This window comes from Dipteris shenzhenensis, chromosome 5 (assembly GCF_047967505.1).
Source record: "Dipteris shenzhenensis isolate YYH24624 ecotype China chromosome 5, Dip_SZ_1.0, whole genome shotgun sequence".
In the NCBI taxonomy this organism is placed as follows: domain Eukaryota; kingdom Viridiplantae; phylum Streptophyta; class Polypodiopsida; order Gleicheniales; family Dipteridaceae; genus Dipteris; species Dipteris shenzhenensis.
Genome location: NC_141600.1, coordinates 7,961,176 through 7,978,175, shown reverse-complemented (window position 1 = coordinate 7,978,175; position 17,000 = coordinate 7,961,176). Strand labels below are relative to the sequence as shown.

Here is a 17,000-nt window from a genome sequence, read left to right as displayed (position 1 = left end):
TATTCAATACCCTCCACAAGAATACTTTCAAATGGATTACCAATGCACATTTGTGTGTGTTTTCAGAATTGGCTTCACTAATCACCTTTGTTCTTTTTATAAGCATGCTTAGACCCCATCATGGAGATATCCAGGGATCTACAAGACCTAATAAAATTAGAAGCCAACATTAAAATAAGTGCATTTTGGTTAATCAACTCCATTTACGAAGTGAAGTTAAATCTACCGACCAAAATCTATTCAGTTTTCACTGCAGATATGGGAAATGCTGTTGTTTACATGGAGAATATAGGCAACAAGAAGGTGAGACGAATGTCTTCTCACGCAAGCATTGAGCGTTGCTGGAATATCAGTGAGCTGCGCGTCCTACTCTCCTGCATCTATTTAAAGCTTCTTTGCTCAAGAGACGGCTGGCTTCGAGTCCCGAACATGATCGTTCCTCTAGCCTGTTTGTATGCCTTTTCCAATTCTTCCGTTATAAAAGACCTCACATTCTTTGCTTCCGCTTCTATCATATTGTTGAGTTACCTACCTGTATCTAACCCTCAAAGCAATATCCTCATAAAAAATTTGGTGTAAATGTTGCACGAAGTATAGCGGGGCATACCCTCAATTATGTCCCAATGGAATACTGAGAGGGAAACAATCCATTTGCTGATGTATCTCCTGCATTTTCAAGTCCTCTGCGGGATCACTCCTTGCACAATCTTAAAGCTCTGAAATCATGTTTCATGAGAAAATTCACTTCCCTGGATTCCGGATTTCGTGAAACAATAGTGCCTCGATCTCTTCCAGAGATTTCCCTTTAGTTTCTAACACATATGCTCTGACAAATATCACTCCAAGAAGGCAAACCAAAGTGAAGGATGTGTACATGAAGGTGGCCCCAAACTCCTCTAGAAGGGAAAGAAAGGTTAAACCTACCAAGCAACTCGTCGTCTGTAAAAATCAGAAAATTAACATCTTCAGAACACCTGCCAGTAAGGACGTTACACTAATATTCATTATGCAAAAGTGTTCGACTGTTGGAAGTATCTCTTACCCAATGTACACCCATACATACAGCCATTGCTTTCGCACGAATACGATTAGGAAATATCTCTGGCAACAGTGCAGGAGGCACTGGTCCCACACCAATAGCAAACATAAAAACAAAGCTGCACCCAAACAATCATGGTATTAGAGCTAATGTTCAGTAGGGAATACTCTGAAACGACTCATGAACTTACAACAGTGTTCCACAAAGCGAAATGTAGCTTTGTGCAGTAGTGAGAAGGGGAATAGCTGCTCCGAAAGCCTGCACTGCTGCGCCCAAAGACTACATACAAGAATGAAGACGTTAGCCAGCTTCATCTTGTACCATGCACATGCCATGTTTAACGAGCTCTCCTTTCAACAAATATTGCTATGGACCGTTTGAGTACAGCGAAACTCCATGCCTAGCGTGCTTACCATGCCAAAGAAGCTCCACATCAGAAGAGTCTTTCTTCCTAGCCGATCCATGAGAGCAGCTGCAATACAAGAAGCTGCACGCCGACTGTGTCACATTTCTTTTTTCTGACTTGGTAATCTTTACTCGACGAAGCCATCAAATAATAGAAGGAATCCCCATGGTGAAACAAAGAGGAGAGAATATTTCTGTTTGAATCACATTCACTCAAACAGCTAGTTTAGAAATCACGCCATTCATGTTTAATAAATTAAAAATGCGACAAATAATAGAACCACTCCCAAATTAGAGAGCCAACTCGTCAAAACAGAAAAAGTAGTTCTTTTACTCGTGAGCAACACTTCTCTTTGAAGTAACTCTTTTCTTTTGGCTTTCTATTCACGGGGAGATTACAATGAACCAGTGGAGGTCCATGTTCGGAGTAGCCTCTACTTCCATTTGGCCAAGGAGTCCATATAATACTGTTTATGGGGTTGTAAACATACGAGGGTCATCTCGAAGGGTATTGCTAGTCTTTGAGCACTTTTGTTCCTTCAGTCTTGGGGTTTAGTAGCTTGGCCTTCTCTTCTAGGACCTCAGATCTTTATTATAAGCATGACTGCTTGGGCGTTTTCGACTCCATGACATGTTCTCTAGATGATGTTCCTGGGACTTCTTACAAACCTGCACATGTCAAGATGATACTTTTGGGAGATTCTAGCTAGCATTTCATAGTGCCACATCTAGAGATCTAGATGCACAGAGGCCTTAGGGTCCCAGATCCACCCCTTATTCACATTGGCTAGGATTTGGACAGATATTATACTAGGGATCTTCCCGAGCAAATTCTCCTAGGAGGAAGCTTTCCTCACTTGTTTTTCACAGAGTCCACCACTGAGGAGCTTCAGGCTCCTCAACCTTGGTGGCTTTTGGCGCTCTGTGATGAGCACTTTTTTTTCCCACTTAGGGTGTTTTGATTCTCATGCCTTGCATGATGTATTTTACCATGAGCTTCGTCCTTGGGGGTTCTTTCATATTGGATAGAAGTTTCTTTATTGGGGGGGAAAAAAAAAGTAGGTAAAACAAAAGTCTGAACCGTACCAAAAAGGTTAACAATACCCACGCAGACACTGGCAACCAGGTCTGAGGTCACTCCAGCGTTTCTGAAGACCACTGATGAAAAGTAAAAAACAGCGTTGATCCCTGCAAACTGCTGAAATGCAAAAATTGCTGCTCCAGTAAGCACAACTGCAAAAAAGGACGGGTAATAAACCAAGGGTGATCTCGTCAAGGTTGCTATGTAATTTACTTTGTTTCCGCTCGGCAAAATATTGAAGGTGCAACAATGCAATCAGCACGGTAAATATTGCTGTGAGAGTAAGCTCGAAATTCGTCTTTAGATAACAAAGAAGATCTAACAAAGTCAAGCTGCGCTGGAAAGTGAGTCTGAAGTGCGATAAATTGAGCCTCAGTATAACAGATACTCTACCTCCCTTATATCGTTTGTTAAATAACTCAGCATATGAAGCCTGCTCAACCGATTTTCCATTTTCATTCCGGATTAGATCAGCAACAGCTCCTTTCAGATGTGCCGTACCCCACAATCTCCTGATTGCAACCTCAGCCTCAAACCACCTTGATTGCTGCCACATTCTCAAGGCACAATATATAAAAGCCCATCAGAATCTCAAACCAAGAATTCACAACGCATGTCGAGGAACCTCAGCCTCAAACCATCTTGATTGCTGCCACATTGTCAAATCACAAACCACACGAACTGTAACACCATACAAACCCATCAGAGTCTCAAACCTAGAATTCACAATGCCAGTCGAGCAAGTCAAGAGACGCCAACACTGAAGAATACAGATGTTCGTAGATTTTTAAATGCAAAACCTTGAAAAGCCACCGTGGGCTTTCAGAGCAAAACTCCAGTCCCAAAATAAGAAGAGCAGCCGGAATGATAGAAATCCAGAAACAAATTCGCCACCTAGCACAGCAGGAGAAGGTTATACACCAAGGTACCGAATTACAAATGCATATCCGCCAACGCAACGCCTGACGACGATTGGGTAGACAAATCAAACTAATGAAGGATCTTTACTTGTTTCACATGCTTTATCTCAAATATGAGGACTTACCATCCTGCAATCGTAGCCACTGGAAGTCCAGCAACGAGGGCTCCTAGAAGTCCAAGGCAAGCAGCAATCTGACAAAGTGCGCCGAAGGTCCCCCTGAAAGCTGTCGGAGAGATCTGTAGCATTGACAGTGAGTAGAGGAACATTAAGGGTACCGCTACATAGAAGAAATGACAAGATTCCAAATCCGCCTCTACCTCGGATACATAAAGAGCCGTCGCAGGCGCTCCAACGCCGAGGCCTAGACCGACAAGTAAGCGTCCAGCAATCATATATCCCGGACTTAAAGCCACTGCACTGAGGTGAGCCCCGACCATCAAATGAAAAAGCCCGGGAAAAACGAGGTTCCGATTGACAATTTTTCAGCTTATGAGATGCGCATTGCATATCATGGGACGAATTAAACTATTTAAGCAAAGGCAAAAAACCTGAGAGAGCTGCCAATAATCACTGGGACGGCACTGATTTGAGCGGAACGACGTCTCCCCAGCTCATCCGCGATGGTGCCACTGAAAAAGCAACCTAGCAGAGCGCCTACTAACAAGCTGCTTACAACCCATCCTGTGAAAAGTTGCCTCAGCTTGAATTAGACGTCAGACAGATGTCCGTGTGGATCAGAATATTTCCGATAAATCAAAAGATATGTACAGTTGAATGATAAGAGGAGAGGGGCAAAGAGAGAAGTACCTTGGGCAAAAGCGTTATCAGCAAAACCGAGATCCTGTGCAACAAACCGTAGTGGAGCATTCAACGCCCTGCTCAGCGAGCGATCGCAAACAACATAACAGATGGATCGGGGGTGTTCCTCCACATTATTCAACAGATGGGTGAAGAAGAACGCTAAAAGTGAAACGCCGACTCGGAGCAATTCGAAGCTACCTTACCCGGAGTGATACCCAAATAGGAAGGCACCCATGGAAGCAACACAGACGTGGGGCAAGCAAGGCTGCCAAGGGGGAGCGAAGGTGGAAATGTCGGGGTCATCGGGGATGGTAACTGCAGGAGAGGAGGGGAGTTGGAAGAAAGCAAGAAATTATTAAGAGAAACAAGGAAGGAAGGAAGGAGGACCTGAAGCAGCGATGTGGGCGAGCTCGTCGTCAGCATGGCCATGGAGGAGGAGGAGGACGGGGGAGAGCAGAGGCAAGCCGTAGGTGCTCGACTGGGAGGATGTCATGGCCTCCCGCATTCAGGACACGGGCAAGGCGCAGAGAGAAAGAGAGAGTGGAGAGACTCTCGTGAACGTGAAATCCGTGTTGTGTCCTCCCTCACCCTCTTCTTGTGTCCCCTTCCATTCACTTCTCCCCTTACCTCAATCAACCCAATTTGGCGCACTAGCTTATGGCTCCGGTTTTGAGTGAAGCAAAATCCCGCCTTTATCTTTTACTTGAAACTAGAGTGCTTGTCCAGCTGGGCTCTTGATGAATACTTCTCTCTTGTTGAGGTTCACATGAGTCACGTTGTCAGAAATGATGCAGAAGATTGATGTTCAATTGCATGCAACCTTTTTTAGAGATGTTGTTCATGTCGACAGTAAAACGTAGTTTTTCTTTTCGGAGAAAGACAAATTCCTATTCTTTGCATTGTAAGCAAATCTATTGTCATTCCACTTCGAGCGAACGACGAGGAGATGTATTTCAGAAATGTATAAATAATAAATCAAAACGAAATTGAGCCAGAAGCATGCAAGTGTGACAGGAAAAATCCAAACCCAAAGCTGCATTGCATGTACGACAAAAGTTCCAAGACCATTTGCAACTTCATTGGTTCCCTTTTTTCGAAGGCACAAATGTTTATTTTTTGGGTCAAATTATGTTCCTACGCTTTAGGAAATAGTACTTCCGCGCTCTGGCCGGATGGCCCTCGAGCGTGTTGTAACCTAATGGACCTACTGTGTTGTGGCTCCTTATGTAGTACTGCTCTAAAGTTCGTGCTTTGTCTACGGTGTCTGTTGTTTCCAAAACTTTGATTTCGAAATTTTCTTCAAAGGGCTTGTAACGTTGCAAGTCCTCTTTCATTTTCGCCGGTGGTTTTTTATTGTGCTGTTTGATCCTCCGCGGCAGGTCCGTCGTGCTCCCTATGTACTTTCTGTTGTTGGGCTTGCACGTGATGCAGTAGACGACGAGGCTCGCGCGATTCCCTTGCGCGGGCGCTTCAGTGGAGGCTCCTCCTTCATCTCGAGGCTCGCGTCTTTCAATGTCGTACCTGCGTAAACATTGACAATTACGTTAGTCATCGAGGTTTTCGGTCTTTTTTTTTCATTTGACGTCCATGATAGAATGCATTTATTTACTTGCCCTGGTTTTTCTCTGTTGCCGTGAAAGGATCGTTTCCAATACCGAAACGCTCCTCGTATAAGTCCCTGTCGAAAATATACGTTAGCTTCTCCATTGTCGTCACCGGGTGCGTCGCGTCGTGCGTCCCTCCAAATTGTTCCATGAATTGTTCGAGTATAGCCGTTGCTTGATCGCGCGTCGTGTCCCTTAGCAACTCCAAGGATACGTTGTACCCGTAATGCAGCAGCTCGCATGTATACGCTGTGATCCCTTTCGTCTTCGTGTCTAGTAGCTTCTGCCCCTCCAAACTTTCCATCATCCTATCGGTCTCATCGAACTCAATGTCAAGCTCGACAAGGATCTCTTTGAGGAGTCCTGCAGGAGAAGTGCAATCGATGATGAGTTTTGTTGTTCTTGCAACTCGTTAATTCTTTTTCGACTAATCATGATTGTTTTTCAGATTCCAACACTCCAGCAAAGAAATAAGCCACTTGTCGTCGAGCTGTGGACGTCAGAAAGGATACTCCACGTAAGTACAATGTACGGTCATTTCAATTCTGAAATGTTTCTGCACCGTCTGCTGCTCTGGTCCGCATTAATGCGCTACACCTCCAACACTGGAGGTGACTATTCGAAACGGGGGGATGGCACGTTCCCCTATGATATATAATTTTTGGAGAGACATGTGCCGGCTCTCCACTATACATTACGTATGGTTTTTTTTTTTTTAACTCCTCATCTTGAGCACGCACACTTCTTCGCACATTCTGTTTCCGCAAGGGAACATTACATTTGCTTGGTTCGACCAACATACTAATCATGTCTGCAACACTTCTGTTTTCGAGATGTTTGCAGCCTCCAAACGAGTGTCTTCTCCTAAAGGTACGCACAACAAAATGTATTTGCTTGATTCAATTTATTTTATCAATTCTTTCACCTTCTAAAGATAGAGGTTCAGTCCATTTTGTTTTTCCTGTTGCGTTTAGACAAAACCACGTGAGTGAAATTGTAGCATGCTTGATTCAATTTATTTTATCAATTCTTTCACATTCTAAAGATAGAGGTTCAGTCCATTTTGTTTTTCCTGTTGCGTTTAGACAAAACCACGTGAGTGAAATTGTAGCAAAGTTTCGGATGGTTTTTATTATTAATCCATGTAGGTGTTTAAACCCGAACATAAGACATCGATTCATGTCACGATGTAGAAATGACCACCGGAAACTCCTTCGAACATGACCATTCGTCAACGCTCAGAGCAGCCAGAGATCGAGCTATTCAAGTTGATATAACATCAAGAAAGATGTCCTTGAGGCCAGCTACGTCATCGTGGTTGACCATCGCAGATAGATACAAGCAATGGGTTAGTAATTGCGCGGCTATTTTCTCTAGCCTTCAAATCTGCGGTGTCTGTGGCATAACCACGCTAGTGTCTGCAAACCAAAGGATCGTTTCTTCGCAAGGCATAGGGATCTCAAGCCACACCGCCGCACTCGGAAACATGATACTTTTGGATGCCTGCGAGAATATGGGCATGCAAGTGACTTACTGGAAATGCCAAAGCTGCACACGAGATGCCCAGCGGAGCAGATACATTGTGCGGTTGATGCCACAGTACTCTCGGCAGTTGCTTAAAACAAACCACCTCCACACGCAACTGCTAAGCATCATAGATGTATCCATTTCAGTTACCACGACTGCAAATGCGATTGCTCGTGGCACACTCGATCGAAGGTCACTTCTAGACAATCCTCTGATATCTTGGCGAAACGTCCCACTAAGCTCGGCTCAAGAAATCGTGACGAACGAGCTGTCAGGTGTGCTCGCATACAACATCGAGAACAATCCAATATTGCGCAAGTACAATTCTTTAGCAGAGCGTGCGGACATCAAGATGGGTATGTGCATCTTGAGTCCTCAAACCATTGCAGGTATCTTGGAACTACACGATGAGACAGCTCCCTTCGAGTTAATGTCAATAGCGGAATCTCAGCCTGAGCTCCTGCTTTTGCAAAACATGGTGGACCCCGCGAACCGTCGCGCCTTTGATGCAAGGGACAAGCATGAGTTTGCCTCCATACAGCTACGGGGTACAGAAATGCTTTCAGAGAGGGTCGCTTTATTCCACGTCGACGGAGTAGCAGCAGCTGGCAGTGCGTGCGTTGACATAACCATGGAGTCAGCAGTGTTCCCATTCCTGTTCCCTTTCGGACGGGGCTACTATGATGGCTGCATACAGTTCAGCAACTATGTGAAAATGAGAATATGCACCTTATTCTCTATCTACACGCTCTACAAGCCGTACCTGTTGATCATGTTCCAGTTAAAACAGGCAGTGATGATTGCCAATTCAAGCAACTCTACATGCTTGCAACGAGACATCGACCAATATAGGAAAGCCAACCCTGCCACGACCGATGAAGACGCAATGAGACACGTGCTTCGCTACAGCATGCCATCAACAATGCCGGGGTCCCCATCGTGGCATCGACGGCAACTGAAGGACCTCATAACGATGGTCGATGCTTGGGGCCTCCCAGATTTCTTTCTGACATTCACTGCAGACGAGGTCACCGATACACGGTGGCAAGAAATTAATGTGATCGAGAGCATCGCAACGCATTATAATGCGTAATTCACTTGGAAGGACTGTCCTGTTGAATGCGTGGCACTTTTCCACGCACGCTTCCACATGTTCATGCGCAAGCATTTGCTTTCATCCGACGGTCTGCTTGGCCGAATACAACACCATGTCGTTCGTTATGAGATACAAAACAGGGGCTCCCTACACGCCCATGTCATATTGTGGGTCCACCATGATGATCGTCGGCGAATTGCAAATGAGATTGCAGCTTACGTCCCCAGGGACGAGGCCCTGGATCCTCGAAACACAAGGCTGCGAGAACTAGTTCTCAGAAAGCAATCGCACGTATGCAGGAAAGCGTGCTATGTCGGACCGTCACACCACAGTTGCAAGCACGGCTTCCCTTTCGCAACACAGCCAGAATATGAACCCATCCTCGACCCTCTGACGCAACGTTGGTTGTATTACCGGCCGGGACATGCGCACCGAAACGTCGTCCCCTACCACCCTTCCGTGTTACTGTTGTGGGGTGCGCACATGAACATACAGCGGGTGACAAACTCTTCAATCTCTCACTACCTCCTCAAGTACGCGATGAAATCTGAACCAATGGGCAAACTGAACATCCGTTCAGAAGACGCCTCACGTTTGGGATTGCAACATCTCGACGAAGTAAAGCTGAAACTCATCGCCGCGAGCCTCCTATCAAAACCAACCTCTCCAACAGAGGCCGCGCTAAACTGCATGCAGATACCAATAATCACAAGGAGCGAGACCGTTCACTATGTCGACTCCTCGCCACCATCTCTAAGACAACGCATCGTCTCGCGAAACAACAACGTCACCCTGCACCCGGTCGACATATACTGCGGGAGACCGAGCGTCATCGAGGAGAGCACGTTCTACGATTACCATAGGCAATATGTGATACGAAAGCCCAAGGAAACGCAACGTGGAACGGTCGGTCTTGACCTCTTCGGCAACAGGATCGCAAAATGTGAGCGAGTAGTCAGATTCACTGACTACCACCCTGGACATCAACCAGAGGGGTACTTTTACAACGTGCTCTTGCGAAAACTCAGCTTCAGGAATGAAACGGAGCTCATATCACCTGCCAACACAGCTGGATCCTACTTTGTCGAATGCCAAATGCGCGGCCTCATATTGAGCAACGAGGACCTCGAGATGTATGTGACCGAATACACGCAAAGGAACTTGCTAGCGACTGACCACACGGACCAGTTGATCAATATGATATTGCAAAAGGTTGCGATCATCCGAGACTGCCCGATGGAAGCGCCTAACATCGACCAGCAAACCGTCGAAGGGCCAACACGCGCGAGGATGTTGCAAAAAATGGCCGAGTTTCGCACCGTCGCCAATGCCGCATTGACAGTAGAACAACAAAGAGTCTTCGAAAGCTTGGCTTCAACAAGCTCGGGGCTACACGTTGTCTGTGGAACACCAGGTAGCGGCAAAAGCTTCTTGATACGATACTATGTTTCGCATCTGGTAGCGCAAAACAAAACGGCAATACTCTGTGCATCAACAGGGGCGGCTGCGACGCGGCTGAGCGGGATTGCAACCACTGTACACTACCAATTCAAGATCCCTGTGCGCAGCAGTCAATACCCACTGAACATCCATGAGACGGATGAACGACACCTCGCAATCAAGGAAGCCAACGCGATCATCATTGACGAGATGTCCATGCTAACAAGGATGACTTTCGATCTCGTGGTAAGACAAATCGTCAATGTCACGAATGGCACATTGCATGAGCCATTCAGACACAAAATGCTGATAATTTTTGGAGACCTGGCACAATTACCGCCAGTCTGCAAACACCGCGAGGATCTCTGCGAGCCGTGCCACATCACGTCCTCCGCGCACTGGCCTGCAGCGAAAATGTACCACATGCAATTCTCGGTGCGACATGCACGAGACATGCCGTTCTTGGCATTCTTGCATACCATAAGACTCAGGATGCCCACAACTGACGAGATTTCCGACTGTTTGGGACAGTGCATTGTCGACAAGGAAGGTGCATGCCACTTCATCGATGCCGAAACAACCATCATTTGCACACACAGAGTCGATGTCGCTACCTTCAACGATGAGCTTGTGGAGAAATTCAACACTCCCGAGACGATTGTGCATGTTCAAATACACAGTAACGCCGCGAGCGAACCAGCTCTCAAAGAATGGTTGGAGGACAAAAGCTTCAACGAGATAGGAAAAATTTGCGTGGGGGCGAAGGCAATGATAACGGAAAACATCGACCTCGCAATAGGTGCCGCAAATGGAGCAATGTGCAAAATCAAGAGCATCAATGCAACTAGCAGGGGGGAAATCAACGGTATCACTGTCGTCGTGGACACAACAGCGGCCGTGCTCACATTACGACGCTCGAAGCATCAGCGAAAGGCAATAAATGGAAAATGGTTCCACAAGTCCACATTTCCATTGACCCTAGCATACGCTATCACGGGACACAAATCCCAAGGCGCAACCATATCCAACAAAGCGCTGCTCATATTCCGAGGAGTGTTTGCCCCTGGCCTGGCATACGTGATGTTGTCCAGAGTGACTGAGAGAACGAGGCTGCGCATACTACATTGCCCACATCCAGACATATTTAGACCAATTCCACGAGAGTTCTCACAGCCGACAACACAACCACGCGCATAAAGGTATTCACTACCAGAGATTGAAAAAGGCAGAGGCAAGTCATGAATATGTTGCGTCAAACATGCGTGCAAGGAAAATGGTTTTAATATCTTGTCTGTTGTCAAGAACAGGTGCAGAGAATCATAAAGCTCGGGACATTGCAGCATAAGACATGGACGCAGACAAGGTAAATTCCACCAGCGTGAAAGAATCTTTTTTTCTTGAAGATTTAAAAAGACGGCTCGTTTGAAAGGACGGTGTAATAAGTCGTGCCTGCAAGCAGCTATTTGCGCTATACAAAAGCAACGCGAAGGCAACAAAACCTCCACCAGCAAAGAGGAGGTTCTTCCTAACCACAAAGCAATTCCGGCTAGCAAACAATGCAGGAGAACGTCCGGGAGCTTACATCAACGGCTTCAACACGTATGCAGAACTACGCGACTTCATTGACAACTGCAATAGGCGTTTGCCAGCTAAAAGAGAGCCGGGAGGCTTGAGATTCGCAAATGGTGCGTAATGCTTCCGAAAATTTCGTAAGAGCAGCAACAATCTTCGCTTAGCCCCTAGCATTCATTCAGATTCAAACACCGTCACCACAGGGATATTGAACCTCTGCTGCATTCACATTCAAACTCGATCACTCAGGAATATTGAGATTGTCTATCTAACAATTCTATGCTTTTCGTGATGACTCTGGCTTTGAATTTGAGCTGTAATTCATGATATTGAAGCTTTTCGTAATGACTCTGGCTTTGAATTTGAGCTGTAATTCATCCAATCAAATACTCCATCAGCTTGGATGAGCTTGTTAAGGAAAGGCCAGATTACGCAACTGTTATGAAGAAGAACTACGTACAAATACCCATCATCTTGCTCAACACTCGGGCAAGTCTTCGTGTTCACAATTCGGCACAAGGAAAATCTAGTCGCCTATCTTCCTGGAGGGATTTTGATTGGATCTTACTGCCCAAGAGATGCTTTTTAGCCCATGCTTCTTGCTACAGTAGGAGCAACACTCGGGCAAGTCTTCGTGTTCACAATTCGGCACAAGGAAAATCTAGTCACCTATCTTCCTGGAGGGATTTTGATTGGATCTTGCTGCCCAGGAGATGCTTTTCAGCCCATGCTTCTTGCTACAGCAGGAGCGCTCATGGCCGCTCAGCCTTGGTGCCTGCTTTGGAGCTGTAGGCGCAAGTTGCCCAGTCTTTGGAGGAATCGCCTTGCTGTCTACAATACTTTCCTCTCAACCGCTTAGCTGCCTATTGCCTACAGGAATACGTTTATGCTATATATCCTCTGCTCGGGTCTGCCATAGCAGCTGCCTACCTTGTGGGTGCCTCAATTAAGCAAAATGCCTCTTGCTTCTTGCTACAGTAGGAGCGCTCAATTTTTATGCATCGTTCGCTGCCCAGAAGGTCCAAGAAGTGGCTGCTCAGCCTTGGTGCCTGCTTTGGAGCTGTAGGCGCAAGTTGCCCAGCCTTTGGAGGAATCGCCTTGCTGTCTACAATACTTTCCTCTCAACCACTTAGCTACCTATTGCCTACAGGAGTACGTTTATGCTATATATCCTCTGCTCGAGTCTGCCATACAGCTGCCTACCTTGTGGGTGCCTCAATTAAGCAAAATGCCTCTTACTCCTTCGAATCCAAGTGCACAAGTAAGGGTAGAGAGCTGAAGGCAGTCGGCCGAAATGCGCAGAGGCAAGTTATATACTGAAATTCAAACGTGCTCCAGATGAAGGGGATACGCGTAGGTTCAGACAAACAATGACTTAGGGGAGGACGCATGATGTTCATCGTAAAAGATTGAGACAGTACCCAGTAACAGTTACTTGTAACCATCGTAACAATCCGATGGATGACGCTATCATTCAAGTAGCAGCAAGAATCCGAGAGCTGGCTATCAGTCCAGGGAGAGCAAGGGTGGAGGTTGGCAACAGTGAGCGACAATAAGCAAAAAAGCCAAGAGTGTTGCCAGAGATAAGTGGACGCTATTCGCTATTTCCATGCTTGACGGGAGGGAGATGAGCATTAGAGTACTGCAGCACAAAATCATGCTTAAGTCTCGCATAAGCTGCCAGAGTACGCCGAAGAAAGGCATGCACAGTCGAGATGATCGTATCAAGTGGGGGGAGAGGGTGTAGAGAGCTATGCCTTTGTGTGGTTGGCTTCCATGAGACCGAGATGGAGAAAGATAGTGAGTGCCGACGTGAGAGCTCCCTAGAGGAAGAAGCAGGGAGAGACAGAGCGGCTAAGGCGCAGAATCAATCATGCAGTTCCCGAAATCCATGGCTGCCCAAAATCGGAACAGATTTGAGGTCGTCACCTTGCTCGAGATTGAATCGAGACTGGCCATGCTCTAAGGTTCATTCTCAACGTCTCTACTTTGTTCGCACAAAAGCGACTTAGAGACTAATCGTGCCTCTGCTGCAGCGAGACGAACGCTGAGTCCCAAGAATGCATGGGGGATGTGAACGACCCGAACTGGCAGTGCCCTTGCTACGAGAAATGGTATTCGAGCAAAGAGGGAAGGTGGAAAAAAACTGCAAAATCAGAAATTTCTATAGCAAGATTCCCAATTCGCTGCGGAATGGTTGTCTACCAAACAGCAAGTAAGGAAGTAGAAGCAAACCTGATGGTGATGATGAATGATGAAGAAACAACAACACACTTGAAATTACAATGTTTCGCCTATATTTAAAGGTTTTGCCATGGCTTTTTATGCAGCTTTTCAAAAGCTTTCAAAGCAAAGCTTTTGGGCTTTCAGCAAAAAAGCTTTTGGGCTTTTGGGCTTTCAGAATTAGAAAAATCTAAGGGTGTATATTGTGCCATGTGGAAGCACAGGATTTCAGAATTTGAAAAAACGTCCTAGTGCTGGCCAAGTAAAAACTCCATTGTTTTGAGAAGCTCAAACCAGCTGGCTCACTTGGAGAGTCCTTTATTTTGACTAGTTGACTAGCACTACCTCCCCCTCTTGTGCTAGGGACTAACCACCCTTTAGTGTGTTTTGCACCAACTAAAATGGAGAAAAACCGGCTAAAATTTCACTACATCTCTAGAATGTTGGTTAGGATTTTGAGTAATGTAGTGTAGAAACCACCCAGATGCAAAAACCAACTAACTTTGAGAGTGTCTTTATTTTGATTGGTTGGGAAAAAATTTTATGCTAGCACTACCCCCCTCCCTCTTCCCATTTTGAATAACCCTCCATTAGCAAATGGTCTACCATGAAATGCCTAACACCAAAATTCGAGAGGAGGCCCTCATATTCACCTTAGCTCCAAGTGGTGAAAATGGCTTCCCTTCACATCATGAAATCAGACAGTATTAGCAAGGCAAGTCGAATATTTCAGCTATTCTTATCCAATGGAGGTCTTCCTCACAAAAGCCTAAACCTTCACCACTTCTTGCTTGTTCTCTCGTTAGCCGTGATTTTCTCCCAAATTCCATGGAAGACGCAAGAATGCACTCTCAGGTGCCTCTTCCCATTATGTCCCATTTCCCCCTCCCCCTCCCTCTTCCCATTGTGTCCCATTTCCACACCATGTCCCTTCTCTGCTTGCCATCTTTCTCCCCACCTTTCATCTTTGCCATCCCACCTCCAAGGCCTTTCATCTTTATCCCACCTCATGGACAATCCTCATCTTGTGCCTTCAATGATCACTCTCAAGGCTCAATCCTGAACAAGTTTGAAGCTCTACTCTCACGACACCTGAACATGAGCTGATAAGGCAACTCCAAGATCCATCACACAAGGCATTGATTGCTAGAAGAATTGAGCCCAAAGGCAGCCCTTCCTCAAGAGAAAATGGCTCTCAGAAGGGACCATCTTCTCTACTATATTATTTTCTCTTGTAAATCCAATTTTACACCCTCCTCCTCTACATTTATATTGGGCTATGCATGGCTCCAATGCTTCAAGTTTAAAAGATAGGGTGTGGCCACAAAACCCCTAGAGTGGGCATGTATTGTGGCCATCAACATCCCATTCTCCATGTATGGCAAGTCATAAATGACTTGCAAACGGACTTGAAAATGTACCTGATGGGTTCCAGGAAGCTATTGTGGAGCCCTAAAACACTCCCAAAGCCCTTAACAATGAGGAAGGCACTACTATTAATCTTACCCTCCAAGACAAACTCCCAAATGCCACCGATCCCTTGTTACTAATACTATACCTCCCACTAGCCTTTCCCTAGACATTGAGGTCACATGACACAACCCCATGCATATTTATTTATTTTTGGGCAAAAATATATTGGTTGATATACTAAGGATAGATTGTGCATTATAGTTTTAGATCTCCATAGAAAGGGTTTGTAGAGCTAGGGTCTATTGAAGAAGTATTTAGGGTGTTGAATGCTAGATGGAGGATATAGGATAGCTGAGACCAACAGAAAATCATATTTGCTAAAATCTGGCATAGAGCCATACCTGAGAAACACTCCACCCTTCTTTGGCTCATACTCCACATGGCAGTATGGACAAACTCTAAGAGTCTATACTCATAGGCAAAGGGGATGGCTATTGCAAAACTAGACAGGAAGACTGGGCACACATTAGAGCACATGCCATGTGGAGTATATGGATTTCTAGAAATCATTTTTAGTTCAACTAACCCAAGTGGTTTAGGACTTAGTGAAGTTGTCATGATCTTCAACGATTCCCAAGATGAAACTGAAGCTTTCACTAGTAGGGGACAGGGAATTGCTATTCCCCCCCTTTCATCACTACTGAGAATGTTGCTGCCACAACCAACGCGGCATAATACCCCCGATGCTGCCACAACCAGTGCTCCAGCTACACGCAACCATGTGAAATGCTGCCTCCTTCAGATTTTATGAGACATGGCCCACGTTTTGTCTTATGGTTAGCCTTTTGCTACAACTCGCGTCCAAATTTGGCCCACTCATGGTCCCCCTTTATTTTGACTATGGATACAACCGTATTGATACACTTTGTGGCATAGCCTCCATTCCAAAGATATTGGTTGGCTATTGGCAAAGTCTATTCGTCACATATATGCATGTGTGTGATATGGAGAAATCTATCAAGTATATGTAAGGGAAGATCTTGAAACTCTATTGTGGTATTTTTGAATCAGATGTGGTCTAGATGGGGCTTGTATATGGTAGCCACTTCTCTACATTGTCATGTAATATTGTAATATGCTCTTGGGTTTTTCAAGAGTTAATGATGCAAGCATTTGTCTTGACATATCATTGTTGAAATCTTCAAGAAGCAATACTTGTTCTCTTTAACAATCTTTGATCATGTTTTGATATGTTTACAATTCTCACTTGTGGACAAGCAAACCATATTTATTAGAATTTCGTATTACATCCTTTTAGGCATATAACTTCAAAAAATGATCACATGCTTCATTACAAGAGAAGTGAGCAATGCTAGCAAAATTGTGCATCTCAAAGGACAACTTCTCTATTGAGTATGTGAGAAGTAGATTCATTGTAACTCATCTCACCAAGCTCAAAGAAATTATGGTATAGTTGGGAGCCATCAATGAGATAGGAGGGAATGGCAAGAATCAAACTCTTTAACATCATCATAACGTCATGGGCGCTCATGTTATGATTCCCACAACACAAGAGATGCATGGTGGCTCTATGATGCGGTCCTAAGAGCTTTCTAAGACCCAATAGCTGAAACCATAGTGCCCCTACACACACACACATACATGTTTGCACGCATACGTACATACGTACATAGATACAATATATACATAGAATAAATAACCAATGAATTTGAGGGGGGTACTTTTTGTCAGCTTTGCACGCGAGGTTTTTCATCTTTTTGCAAGCTTTTTTTGAGTTGTGAATGGAAATGACATGGAAAGGAACACCAAAAATGCACACCTTTACGAGCTTAAGGGTTTTCTTACTATCTTTATTT

General features: G+C 45.3%; 1 protein-coding gene across 2 annotated transcripts; it reads right to left on the bottom strand.

The window, feature by feature from the left end:
• Positions 1 to 273: 273 nt before the first annotated feature.
• Positions 274 to 4,785, bottom strand: LOC147901571 (putative plastidic glucose transporter 2). Of its 2 annotated transcripts, none has more exons than XM_087374605.1 (13): positions 4,636 to 4,785; positions 4,452 to 4,563; positions 4,255 to 4,322; positions 4,001 to 4,128; positions 3,765 to 3,869; positions 3,571 to 3,683; positions 3,326 to 3,419; positions 2,919 to 3,072; positions 2,531 to 2,677; positions 1,453 to 1,526; positions 1,230 to 1,318; positions 1,043 to 1,157; positions 274 to 939 (listed from the first exon to the last, which is right to left on the bottom strand). In XM_087374605.1, exons 1-13 carry the CDS (start codon positions 4,751 to 4,753, stop codon positions 742 to 744), a joined length of 1,515 nt encoding a protein of 504 aa, XP_087230731.1. In that variant the 5' UTR covers positions 4,754 to 4,785; the 3' UTR covers positions 274 to 741. The 2 variants fall into 2 exon arrangements, with proteins under 2 accessions (XP_087230731.1, XP_087230732.1); XM_087374606.1 differs by having other exon boundaries at positions 4,255 to 4,288; positions 4,447 to 4,563; positions 4,636 to 4,766.
• Positions 4,786 to 17,000: the final 12,215 nt, after the last annotated feature.